At 35.8% G+C, this 13408-nt stretch overlaps 2 protein-coding genes across 2 annotated transcripts in view; one reads left to right on the top strand and one right to left on the bottom strand.

Moving 5' to 3' along the window:
- The window catches only part of LOC126808913 (alpha-1,6-mannosyl-glycoprotein 2-beta-N-acetylglucosaminyltransferase), a 26196-nt gene extending 25554 nt beyond the window's left edge, over positions 1 to 642 (bottom strand). The window contains exon 1 of the mRNA XM_050533978.2: positions 103 to 642. The gene's annotated coding sequence lies outside the window, so the exon portion shown is untranslated. The remainder of the gene's footprint in view (positions 1 to 102) is intronic.
- Positions 1 to 13408, top strand: part of LOC126808897 (golgin subfamily A member 6-like protein 1) — a 17669-nt gene extending 4261 nt beyond the window's left edge. The window contains exons 2-5 of the mRNA XM_050533950.2: positions 9861 to 9892; positions 10547 to 10811; positions 11036 to 11064; positions 11561 to 13408. Of these exons, the coding sequence (XP_050389907.1) occupies positions 9865 to 9892; positions 10547 to 10811; positions 11036 to 11064; positions 11561 to 13086 (1848 nt within the window). The 5' untranslated portion in view covers positions 9861 to 9864 and the 3' untranslated portion in view covers positions 13087 to 13408. The remainder of the gene's footprint in view (positions 1 to 9860; positions 9893 to 10546; positions 10812 to 11035; positions 11065 to 11560) is intronic.

Genomic DNA, 13408 nt, shown 5'->3' with positions numbered 1-13408 from the left:
ACAGTTGCATTTTAAACACTATTTTTTTTTAAATCTTATATTACTGTTATCTGGTCTATAAACAAATTTAACATACTCAATTACCAGAAAAAATGTATTTACCTAATTTTAAGAATATTTCCACCAAACTTTTTTCTTCCACCAGATTTCTGTTTGTTTTTCCACAAATTTGTTTTTCCACCAGATTTCTTTCTGCCATTTGTTTCCTGATGCTGGTTGGTACGGATTTTCTTCTTCCAGGGTACTCGATTTCGTAGTCATGTGCACCAAATAGGATATGTAGCACCATGGGTCTTTCAGACGTGGAGAGCGGGCCAGTAATTTCGGTCGCCACATCCTACGTATGACCCATGCATCTTTTCTTATTACATATCTAAGAAGCCTTGTGATTGTCTAGAATTTGTCTCTGTTTGTCTTTCCTTACATTTCACATTGTGTTATACTTCTTACTGTTTTCTCAGTTAAGACGTTTGCCTCACCAGGAATAACAATGTAACAGTTCGTTTTTACATTTTATATATCATAGCCGGATACATGAATACAAGCATAGTATAGGTTACAATACTAAAGTCATTCTCTCAAACCCCATGGGCGAGTCTGCTGATAGAAATGTCTACATCTTTTCCCTTCCAGAATCTGTCTGCTGTCTGGCGAATTCTCACAAGTATGATAGTTTTGTAGCTTTGGGTTTTGGACCTTCAATTATCTAATTGTTCAAATATGACATAAATAAGTATAGAGATTGGTTAAACAAGCCAAATGATGCAATCGTAAATTTTCTATCACGTGCAATACATGATGTTCTTATTCCCACAGAACCAGCTAATGTTTACCAAATTATAACTCTTTTCATGTAACCATCTGTCACTAATTCGCTAACTTGATTTAAGTACAAATATGTGAATCTAGTAACTTGCCAGAGATATTAATTAATACAATATAATGCTATCCTTAATTTAAAGTGCAAAAATTCTACAAAAGTCTTACAATTGCTAAATGCCGCTCAAATTAAAACAACATACATGACTATTGGGAAGTGGCACTGTTTGTTCGCGTTCTTCTTAATAGTTCTCTGATACCTGGCTTCGACTGGTCAGAAAACTTTGATGAAACCTAAAAAACATGATCATTTTGGCATTGCCTTGTCAGTGATTTTGAAAGGTTATTGAGCTACCGGCATTTTAATATCGAAGTCCAGGCCCATTTGGACCCAAATCGCCAAATTTGAAAGGACAATTATATCTATAGCAACGTTACGCCGAGCAAAACGAAATTAGGACTATCGGCTGTTGAACAGAAGCCAAACCTTATAAACCAAATTACGGGAAAATCGATTGATTAATGTTTTCATTGTTGGTGTAATTCCACTTTGAACGACCTGATAGCTTACGACAAAGTCGTATATAGATAAAGTTGCGACTGTGAAGCCAGAAATTTCATATGACGTCATGAAAATATGACGTCACGTGTACAAAGACGCTTTCTTAGGTTCCAAGTATTTGTACCTACTCACTATCTATTTTATGTCTTAGACTGTTGTGTCGAAGTTGGCTGCCCCCGACAGGGATGCAGATAGATATGTCATAGAATTCCGCGAAAAAGAGATAAAACATACATTTTTTAAACAAAAAGTATAGCTGATCAAACTAATATTATTATTATTATACAACAAAAAGCGCACATTATAGTTATAATTATAATATAGTCTAATTCATTAAAAAAAAATGAAATGAAAGATACACCAAATAAAAGCGCTATTAAATATATTTAACTTGCACACGCTTTTATAAATCAAATTTTTTGTGCAGACGGGTGAAGTGAAACATTAAAATTTAAATAGTAATTTGGAAGATAGAACCTTTTTGCCTTCCAGCAGGCAAATTAAATGCCTGAAATTCCGTGATTTTTTGGTCAGGAGCCATTCCGGATTCGGTCATCGATCATTAATTGTATCATCAATTTTTCGAAAATAGAACTTTCTTTAAATTGACTAATGGATAAAACATTTAAAATCAGTGTAAGTTAAAATCAGTGTATGTAATTTAAATAAAAGGTGTCTAGCGTGACATGTGTTTGTGGCATATGTTTCATCACTGACATGTGATACGAAATATCGCTCTCCGAAACTTTCTTGGTTTTTTTTGCAATTTATTTGGGGTAAGACGTTACCACTCCCCGCCCATGTGTAAATAATAATATTAATCTAATATATAAACCGCACAAATGTAACAGATACAAATAATGTACATGTTATTCCTCAGGTAGACAGACATTGAAGGGGCCCAGTGAAGGAGACGCAGTTGCTTTAGAGTTTGTCAGATTCCTTTGGGTATATGCGCCCCATTTCCAATGAAATAATCATGTTGTTCTGATGTTCAACTAGTATCAATTATATATCGTGCCTAAGATTTGTTACAAATCGCCTCGAGCATGTTCCACACATCTCGACATTTATCAGCTTTTTGTTCAATCTATAAAAGTCTACATTCCTATACAATGTTTTGTTTAGTCAAGTGAAACAAGAAAATGCATAGGCTAAATTGAACAATAGAACAAGTACACCTTAATGTCGACAAATATGTAAAACTATAAAATAAGATATTTCTATGATTCAACTGAAAGGTGATGTATATTTAGAATAGATATATAATATCTACATTCGAGTTAAACAAACCGCATCTATTCATTTTAAGTCGAGCTGAATAAAGTACGCGATTTATAACTTCTATGGGTGGTTAACAGTGTATAACTAAAAACTATGATTACACCAAGTCTATTGCATCTAGATGTTTAAAGCGCGTTAACATTATATTCATTTAAGAGCAACTATGTCATTTCGGGATTAATATACCACATATTACAAGTCATACCCAACGGAAAGAAATGACGATTAATGAAAATTCCATCATACGATATCATCCTATCGTGGAAGTGGACGTAAAACTCTAGAAACGAACGAACAGATAAGAACATGGCGTCACCGTTTGACAAGATTTGTGGAATATGTCTAGCGTCGTTTTTGTTACAAATGGCGCTGAAATGCAAACGGAACACGATTCGTGAACCAATGGTAAAAGGTAAATTTTGTCTTAAATTTTGTATATCAGAAGCCCACCTTTTCCCGGTAAGATCACAACATCAATGTTGATTTAAATTGACAAATAATTCGTGTTTTCAATGTCGAAGTTGGAGACTTAACTACTTTAATTAGAACCAAAGTTATCGTGTCCCAAAGCATCAACCAATTAAATTGCTTACCTCTGCCTACCCTAAGCAGAAAAGACTCATCTTCGAACTACATCAAGGCATTCGCCTAATGCACGAACATTCTACCGCAACTCGAAGGTGAGTTATTGTGTTCAAAAGTCTCGACCAATCAAACTATTTATCGCTCTGCTTACCCTGAGCAGGAAATGTCATTATCGAACTTAGTCATGGTATTTATAATGTAATGAAACTATACACCAAGTTTCATCATTCTGACTTAATTAGTACTAAAGTTATCATGTACCAAAGCATCAACCAACTAAAGATACATTATGGGAGATTAAATAACGAGTTGGCAGTTCTCACGTAAAGGCAATTTGCTGAAAAGTTCATTTAAATGATCCACTATGAACCGATAATTAAGCGATTGAAATTTCCGACTTGCCTCGATCATCCACACTAAAGTCAGTACGATAAACAGCATAGTCTCGATTATCCAACTATTCATTAAATCGTGAAGGAAAGTTATGCAGTAAATCGGCTCATAATCCACTAAAGATCGCAGGCTAGCGATGCCACCAAGAGTTGATTATAGTCTGTATAGGTTAATTGATGTCTAATTAATAATTTAGATAACATTTCAGGCCTAAAGAAAGAACTGCAATAGACAGTTTTAGCTCTTGCATAATGTATGTTTAAATTGCTAATCTCTGCTTGGCCTAAGCAGAGAATGCTCATCTTCGAACGCCATCAAGGCATTAACCTAATAAACACCTACACCAAGTTTGAACCGCCAAGCTCAATTAGAAGGAAAATGCGGGGGACAACAATTAAAAGATTGGTGTATATTATCGTCAACCTAGCCCACCCATTCAATTAACGTGAAAGTTGGAAATTTCGAATGATTCTCGTCAAACGTGCTTGGATTGTTCTATCACTGAATAATCCCAAATTTAGTGATTATGCAGAATTCATATATCCCGATGAGCTCAAAATTAAAAAAAACCACTACTGACAATTACGCTTCCTACTTGGATGTGCGTCTCGATTTTGACAATTGCCACAAACTGAGTGTTAAATTGTACGATAAACGTGATGACTTTGTCTTTCCGATTGTTAACTTTCCCTTCATTAGTAGTAATATTCTAATATCACCAGCTTATGGAGTGTTTGTGTCTCAGCTTATTCGTCACGCGAGATCTTGTTCCTTTTATTCTGATTTTTTTAAGAAGAAGATCGAGGTATTTGTCATCTAAGCTTCAACTATAGGGATACTTGCCCACTAAACTTACAAAAACCTTTAAAAAGTTTTAAGGCCGTCATATTGACTTGATTGGTAAATAACATGTCTCTTTCGGCTATTATTCTAGATATATTTAATTGACGCGTATACTATCTCCCTGATTGTGTCTACTACATCGTTAACACTGTTCACGTGCATTTTGCATACGGATAGTCCATTGGCCAATCACGCTATATTACCGAGATTTCGTCTGATGGTTTGGATGCAGCTATGACGGGTGTGGCACCAGGCAGGATAAGCTTACTTGTCCGGACACCTGTTACCACTGTTTGTCGTGTATTTTGTACACAGTGAACAGTCCAATTGATGGTTACACTATTTTGCGTATACCGTTTTTTTTAGGACTTCGAATTTTGTCAAATGGTTTGGATTGTTCGTACTTGGTTTTGTTTTATTGATAAAGACGAGGGAATCCTCGTTATATGTCGACAAAAATACACCATTAAAGTAGCTAAGTCTCTAACTCAATATGATCCAAAGTCTTCGAGATTGAAAAAAAGAATTATTTGTGTTTCAGGCCAATTTTTAACGAGGGAGTCGAAGAACGAGGCTAGACATATTTCACCAAGTCATGTCAAATGGTGATGGCATATTCATATCTGGAGAGCATGCGCAATACATACTATTGGTGTAGACTGGAATAACCAGACGCTAGAGGTTGTCATTCGATCGAGACTTCTGGCGTATTTCGCCGAACATAACTGATTTGAAATTAGAGTAAAAACGGAAACGATTGAATGTAAATCAGTTTATATACATTCATATTATATTATTATTTATATGCGTTTGTGTCAATTTCTAGGTCCCAAATATTAGCGATTTAACTCCTTTAAGTAACCGGTATTCCATATAGTTGAGTCATGTCTTATTCATCCTCATTCAGTTACGTAATGCCGCTTATATAATTTGAACAATTCAAGATTGTATGTTTAGAATAATAACCGCTACGGTTATAGCAATCTCTCATTCAAAGTTATTTTGAATATGAACATATGGGCTATAATAAAACAGGGGCGTGTTTGAACAAGTGATCAGTGTAAAATAATGTTAAGGACGTGTGTCTACAAGTTCGTTAAATTAATATGCAATTCATCCTATTATATTGGTTAGATAATATCTCCGCATATTTGAAATGAAATGATATGGGGTTTAACGTCCAGCTTTTCTTCGCCGACTGGGATAATGAAGACCGGCATACGTCATACAGTTTGCGATAAGGGAAATTTTGGATGTACGTCGACGCAAGGACTACTCTTATTTCGAATTCGAACTGTCAGTGGTTCATTTACGTACACACCAATGTGTACACGGGACCTCGGTTTGTCGCTCCGCTGTAGACTGGCCATTACGAGACCCTCGGCCCTGCACTACAGATAAGGAGGGGGTGGGTGGCGACTGTCCTGGACTACACCGGAATTGAAAATGAGACCTCCAGGTTAGCGAGTCAACGGCTTCCCCCTCAAAATAGATAATATTATACGATTGATCGTTGTTAATGCCTGATTAAATGCTAACAAGATGACTAGTCATCGCCATCCCGGGCCCTTGAACTTGTTTGTAAGGGATAAGGAAAATCGACTGCTTGGAATATCAATGGGACTAGTCAGAAAATCCATACTCTGATCACAGTAGCTCGACAAGGTACATTCGCTCCTCCCTCTAAGGTTTGCACAACAACCTTTGCCCACCCCAATCAGATGATGTATGGTAAACATTAAAGATACATTATGGGAGATTAGATAAAGAGCTGACAGTTCTCACTATAATAGTTAAAAACTTGATAATGTAAAGGGAATTTGCTGAAAATTTCAGTCAAATTGATCCACTTTGAACCGAGTATTTAGCGATTGAATTTTGGGCCTGGCCTCGATCATCATTACTAAAGCTGGTACGATAAAAAACATAGTTTAGATTATCCATTTTTTGATTTAATCGTAAGCAGCAGTCCGGGTTCTAATCCAGTACATATCGCAGGCTAGCGATGCCATCGAGCGTTGATTATGGTCTGGATAAGTTAATTAATGTCAAATTAACAATTTAGATAACATTTTAGGCCTAAAGAAAGGCCTACAATAGGCAGATTTAGCTCTTGCATAATGTATGTTTAAGCTTATACACCAGAAAATATAATACTGTAATGTGCAGAGTTTCAAAACGATTCCTTGAACGGATAATGAAATATGTTCCGGAAATGAAATCGGGACGGAAGGACGGTCATCAGAAAATAAAATAATAGGTTGTTGAATGTAAAAGTGTTATAAAGGTATCTTGATATGCTCTAGAATAATAATTACATACCAAAAACTAATTCAAATGTGTAGTAAAAATCATTCAACAGAGAATTTTTATTAAATCCGACAAATTTCTAATTAGCAAAAGACACAACTACTGTAATAGGATGATGTGTGTGCAAAGTTTCAAAAAGATATTTTGAACGATTTATGAGAAACGCTCCGGGAACAAAATTGTACATAAAAATTAAGTCAAATTTGTTTCCAAACTTATTAAATCCGAGGAATTCCAAATTAGCAAAAGGCACAAGTACTTTAATAGATTGTTTGTTCAATGTTTCATGGAGATATCATGAATGGTTTATGAGATATGCTCCGGAAAAAAAACTGGACACCAAAAACTATGCAGGGAAACACAAAAACTATTAAATCTCCGATATTCTAAATTAGCAAAAGGCCTAACTACTATAATAGGTTAATGTTTGTACAAAGTTTCATGAAGATATCTTTAATGGTTTATGAGATATGCTCCAGAAACAAAATTGAACACCAAAATCTAAGTCAAATTTATTTCCAGGGAAACACAAAACATAAACCCAAGAAATTCCTATATAGCAAAGGCATAACTACTATAATGGGTAAATGTTTGTACAAAGTTTCATAAAGATAATTATCTTGAATGGTTTATGAGATATGCTCCGGAAACAAAAATGTACAACAACGACTAAGTCAAATTTGTTTCCATGGAATCACAAACAATATAAATCCCAGAAATTCCTAAATAGCAAAAGGCACAACTAAGGTAATGGGTTGATGTGTGTACAAAGTTTCAAAAAGATATCTTGAGCGGTTTAGCAGATATGCTCCGGAAACAAAATTATACACCAAAAACTAAGTCAAATTTGTTTCCATTGAAACATAAAATATAAATCCGAGCAATTCGTAAATAGCAAAAGGCACAACTACTGTAATAGGTTGATGTGTGTACAATATCCTTCTAACTTTATTCGGCGCGGGATAATAACGTTGTGGATAAAGCATTATAAATGTTCTGTATTTCGCAGAGGTGGGAGACAGTTGTTTGTCTCAATTATGTTTGTACAATAATTGATCTAGTGCACGTTTCTGTGCAGTTATAATACCAAAGTTAAATCTACACTTCGCATTATTATTAGATCCGTTAACATTCTTGATAAACTAGATTTGGCCCTATTATATACCAGTGTATAACATATGTAGACTTACAACCCACTACAAAATAATTAACCTTTACCGTTAAACTCCCCAGCTTAACTCTCAACGATGAATTGATACTGAACGTTTTCTTGATCAAAAGATTAGTCCTATGGGGCGCGATGTGTTTTTTGTCTGTGGAATACATGGAACCAGTTCTTATTTCGTCTTGATCACCAAGTTATCTAAGTCGTAAATTCACAAACACACTTGAATATGACAAATTTAAGGTCGTCTGCTTAACAGCCTGCGTTTTCCGTGGGCTTTCGGGACTTTTAAAGACGACTGGAAGCAACCAACATATTGCAATAAACATGTTACTCCCCGGTCCGAGCTACCCCTATACCCCAAATTTCAGACTCGGGGCAGATGTAGCCGCCAACCCCGAACAGACAGACTTCGCTCGGGGGTCATAACTCCGAAACCGGAAGTGGTAGACTAACGCCATCTGGCCTATGTTACTCCCCGGTCCGAGCTACCCCTATACGCCAAATTTCAGACTCGGGGCATACCTAGTGTAGCCGCCAACCCCGGACAGACAGACAGACAGACAGACAAACGACAGTCACAAATATATATATAGATAGATTTTATCGACTTTCAACAACGATGTCGTCCATTCTAGTTTTATAAACAATATTTTTATTCAATATATACCTGAATTTTGACTGGGGAGCAGGCTATGCCTAACCCCATTCGATACCTTAATAATAATAGCATCTACATTTATGGTAGGGGTTCCATATTTGACTAATTTCATTCAAATTATTTAATCTAGTTAGGTCATAAAATGAAATCGGACATTTATTTCTAGCAATATTGTCATATTCGTCTTGTCTGTTCCATCGTATACTTATCAGAAGCTAGAATTATGCCCAAAACCATCCGAATAATATCAACATGATATAATTATTATTAATTTATGGCTTTTGACTTTTACACTGAAAACTAATGTTTACAATTGTGGTTGTGGCTCGTTTTATTGCCGGGGTGATGTTAGCCCAGGGTGTCATTCTTATGTAGGAATAAGTCATAATTTGTAGCGATTTTGTTTTCTTGAACAGGAACCGATGGCTCTTCAGAAAGTTCGGAGGAAGAACGAGACAATGTCTTAGGCGAAAGTATTGAAGTTACGAAATAAAAATAAAATCTGATAAAAAGTCGAGATCAAGAAAAACAAAACCCCAAGAAAATAAGAAAAGTAAATAACCGTGTATTTGGCACAGAAATTTGGGTTTTGAGACTAGTTTCTACCGGCCGAAAATAGATTTAAAATATCATAAAAGATTTATTCAGGCTATGTCACGATTCTAATCTATGTCATTCTCCTGATTAAATGACGGTAAATTTAATCAAAAATTTTTCCTACAAAAAAAAGAATTTCGAGAAGAAATCAATACGTTTTTTTTATTATAATATATGTTCCCATTTCCCTTATGTAATAATGTTGACAACCATTACATTTTCGAGGTAGTCAGTGTCAAAATTGATGTTGTTTACGCTCAATATAAAATTTGAATAATACAAATTATATTTATTTTCATGTATGGCATTATATGGTCTCAACATTTACATCAAAGATCGGGGAATTTAAATACTTAAAAGCCGACCATTGTGATGTATGAAATGACTTTGCTTTAGTTAGGAATCGTTTCAGATTAGATGGCTATCTTATTAATTTAATGAATTGAAAGTTATGAATTACGTTCTTAGGTTGTTGTTTGATGTCAAGATATATTTTGACCGTTTCGATTTACGTCCGCTTTTATCGTCTACAGTGGATGCCGAGTAGACTCAACGCTCACATTATTGTAGTTTGTAATTGATTGAGAGTTCCTCAAATATCGTCCAGAGACTTTAAATATTTTTATATTTTGTTGTTACAGTTATATGGTAGATATGGCGAATTCTAACAAAGGTAAGAAAAACTATTATTGCTATAAGACAAGTTATCTAATAGTATTTCGCAGTAACAGATTGGTCTAAATTGCTCTAATGGGTATTGCTTACTGGAAAGGTAATTCCATCAGGATTCCTAATCCACCATTATTTTATCATACGGGCGTGTTTAAAATAGTGATGACATAGTCTTTCCTTTGAATTTGAGCTTGTAGCAAGACCTAAATTTGAGACGATCCCTCATTTGGAAATTAGCACAACTTGTCTTCTGTACCGTTTTAATAAATTTGGAATATCCGCTGTTGCAGCCAAACCATATAAACCAAATAACCCAGAAATCAAAGGGGTATGGGTTATGTTTTCCAATTTTTGGGGCAATTTCACTTGGAATAATTTGATAACTTGCGGTATCGGGAACTAGAATTAAATGTATGTCCTAATACACCATACGAAATATCAACACGATATACACTGTATTATTTTTAATGCATATTTTTTAAACACAAATGATTGACCCCATAGACCGCTATAGACTTTAACACAAGCCCTGTTTACACCTGCGACTGTGGTTGACTTATTGCGATCGAATCCGAAGATGTTAACACTGGGTGTTATTCTTTTTTAAGATGAAAGAATTAAGTCATAACGTGATCTATTTTGTATTCTTGAACAGGCACCGGTGGCTCATCAGCATCTCAAAGAGTAAACGAACAGCTGCATCTTTTAGAGAGCTCGCGTCGATTAACAGCGGAGGAAGTTCAAGAGCTACAACAACAAGAAATGGTCATCAGACAAGAGAACCTAACTGTTTCAACTGCAAGAAAAATATACAACCAAGTGAACATCTTCGGCGAAAGTATGGAGGATAAAATTAAGAGATCAAGACGAGAGCTGAAAGAGAGACGAGCCCAAGAAAAAAGAACAAAAAAATTAGAAAAGTAAGTAATAGGATATTTAAGAATAAGATACTTTTTCTATGGTTAGGTTTGTGGCGTTTCTCTACACGTCGAAATGGACATTGCGTACTCTTTTCAGTCTCAAGTACATGTCCCATGATAACAAGGTATAAACGGTGTGTATCAATTTTCCTACACATGTAATGAGATAATTAGTGACTTTTAAAAGGTGTTTTTAAATAGTGATATGTACCATTTTATTACAGAATTGGTAAAAATATGCTGGGTCTTAATGGTAAGTGTTATTCGATTTGAGTTATAATATGTCTATTTCATTTATTTGCGGTTGATATAATATCGATTGGCTACCCTGCACAAATGTCAAAACCGGATCTACGTTATCTGGTACGGAATCAATTTCTTACAGAAACGATTTCGTCCTCGCGCTTAAAACATACATTTTGGTCAATATATGCCGTTGTGCCTGTTTCAGAATCCCGCACTGACAAGCACACGGCGGGATGGAATTGGGTGGGGGAGCTACCTTAGCCCATTTGGAAAGTAGATCGCGGTTGATGCCCCGCCCCACCACCACCACCACCACATTAAGCCTGATTAGAGTCCCTTTACTACTAAACCCTATTCAAGTTAGTCTTGACTAATTGCATTTAGTATTAAATTAGCCTACTATGTTAAAATTGTTTTTTATGTGGCAGAGCGTGGCCCAGATTAATAAGATGTTGTTACGCCCCTTTACAACTAAGTCATTGTTTTTACCTGCTTGATTTTAGGTGATGTACGAGTAGTTTTGGTTGGAAAAACAGGAATAGGAAAAAGCCACCTTGGTAGTAATCTTTTAAAGACAAATGTGTTCAAGTATCTTATGAGCTTAATGTCAGTTACTAAACAATGCAAGTTTGGAGATAGGTGCTTAGATGATGCAACTACCTTATTAGTCGTGGACACGCCGGGACTGTTCGACACGAGAGAACCTAACGAACAAACCAGTAAGGAAATTGTAAGAAGCATTGCCCTTACAGCCCCTGGTCCCCATATTTATATCTTTGTCATCTCCGTGGGGAGATTTACACCAGAGGAAGCCGATACTGTGAATATCTTACAAGAGATGTTTGGCGAACAGGTTATAAAACACGTCATCATCGTTTTTACCCGCAAAGATGATTTGGATGGTTATGATTCACCCAAAGATTTCATTTTAAATTCACCACCCGTCTTGCAGAATCTTCTCGAACGGTGCGGTTACAGGTTCGCATTCATCAATAACAAGGCACATAAAGATGAAATACAAGAAGATGTGGATTTTATTTTGGATTTAATCTATAAAACTATTGGTGAAAACAACGGAGCTTACTATACGAACGACTCGTATGAAAAAGCTGATGAAGTCCTAGAGGTAAGACGAAAAGAAATTCGAAGTGAAAAGGAACGAAGGCAAAACGAACTCAAAGAAGAAAGAGACCAAATTTTCAATCAAGCAACGAATGAGAACTTTGGAGGAACGGACGGAAATAAACTTTTGAAGGACACCCAAGAAGCTGAAAACATGCTTGAAGAGAAACGCCGACGGATACAGGAAATTGAAGAACAGAACAGATTGCTAACTCAAAAGATGGAAGAAGAGGCAGAGCGTCTTTCGGCTCTGCAAGAACAAAAGAAAAAGATTCGAGAACATAAGGAACTGCAGCAAAAGGAGATCGAAAAGGAAGAGAACAAACTTCGGGAACTGGACCAAGAACAGAAACGATTACGGGAAGAGGACAAATTAAGGCGACAGGAGATACAAAAAGCCGAAGAGGAAAAATTAAAACAACTCGAGGAAGACAGAAAAAGACGTGATGATATTAGAAAAGCCGAACAACAGAAGGAAGAGGATAGGTTAAAATCGCTGGAAGAAGAAAGAATAAAATTTTACGAGGAAGAGGCAGCCAAGAAACGGTCATCACAAATAGAGGAAGAACGACTTAGGGACCTGGAAGAAAAGCAGAAACGGCTGCGAGAAGAGGATGCGATAAGACGAAAAGAAATGGAAGCTGAAGCCGAACGACTGAAGAAACTTGAAGAAATGAAACGGCAGATCGTCCATGAAGACCGGGATTCCTCACTCTCTAAAACGCTACTAAAGTTAACTGAAATTAATGAGAAATTGGTGGACAATGCCAAAATAAATCCAAACAGAGAAGTCATAAAAGAAGTTGAGAATAATGACTCGCTAGTAACGGCTATAGGTTCTGCTGTGTATGATTATGGGTCATCAGCTGTGGCAGCTACTGTGGGGTGGCTAAAGAGCTGGTGGTAAAACCCAAAAGAAATTGACCGTTTTCTGAAATATCTCTTGATACATATTATATAGTTACACTTTAATTTACGTAATTGGTATTATTAGATATAACTTTAGGTCATATAGCGTTATTCTATAAAACCTTAAGTCAACTGGTTTTATTAGTTATAGCTTTGATCAAAGCCAAGTTGAAGGTCGTCTGAAAAAACAATGATGACAATAACATTCTTACAGAACATACTGATGATGGCGAACTTTCTGAATCTTTCTCAATACATTTCTCTGATACAATTTGTAAAATTAAAAGAAATTATGTCTAATATAACAATCCACCATCTAA

This window comes from Patella vulgata, chromosome 1 (genome assembly GCF_932274485.2).
Source record: "Patella vulgata chromosome 1, xgPatVulg1.2, whole genome shotgun sequence".
Classification (NCBI taxonomy): domain Eukaryota; kingdom Metazoa; phylum Mollusca; class Gastropoda; family Patellidae; genus Patella; species Patella vulgata.
Note: the sequence above shows the minus strand (reverse complement) of the source record. Positions and strands in the feature narration are given on the sequence as shown.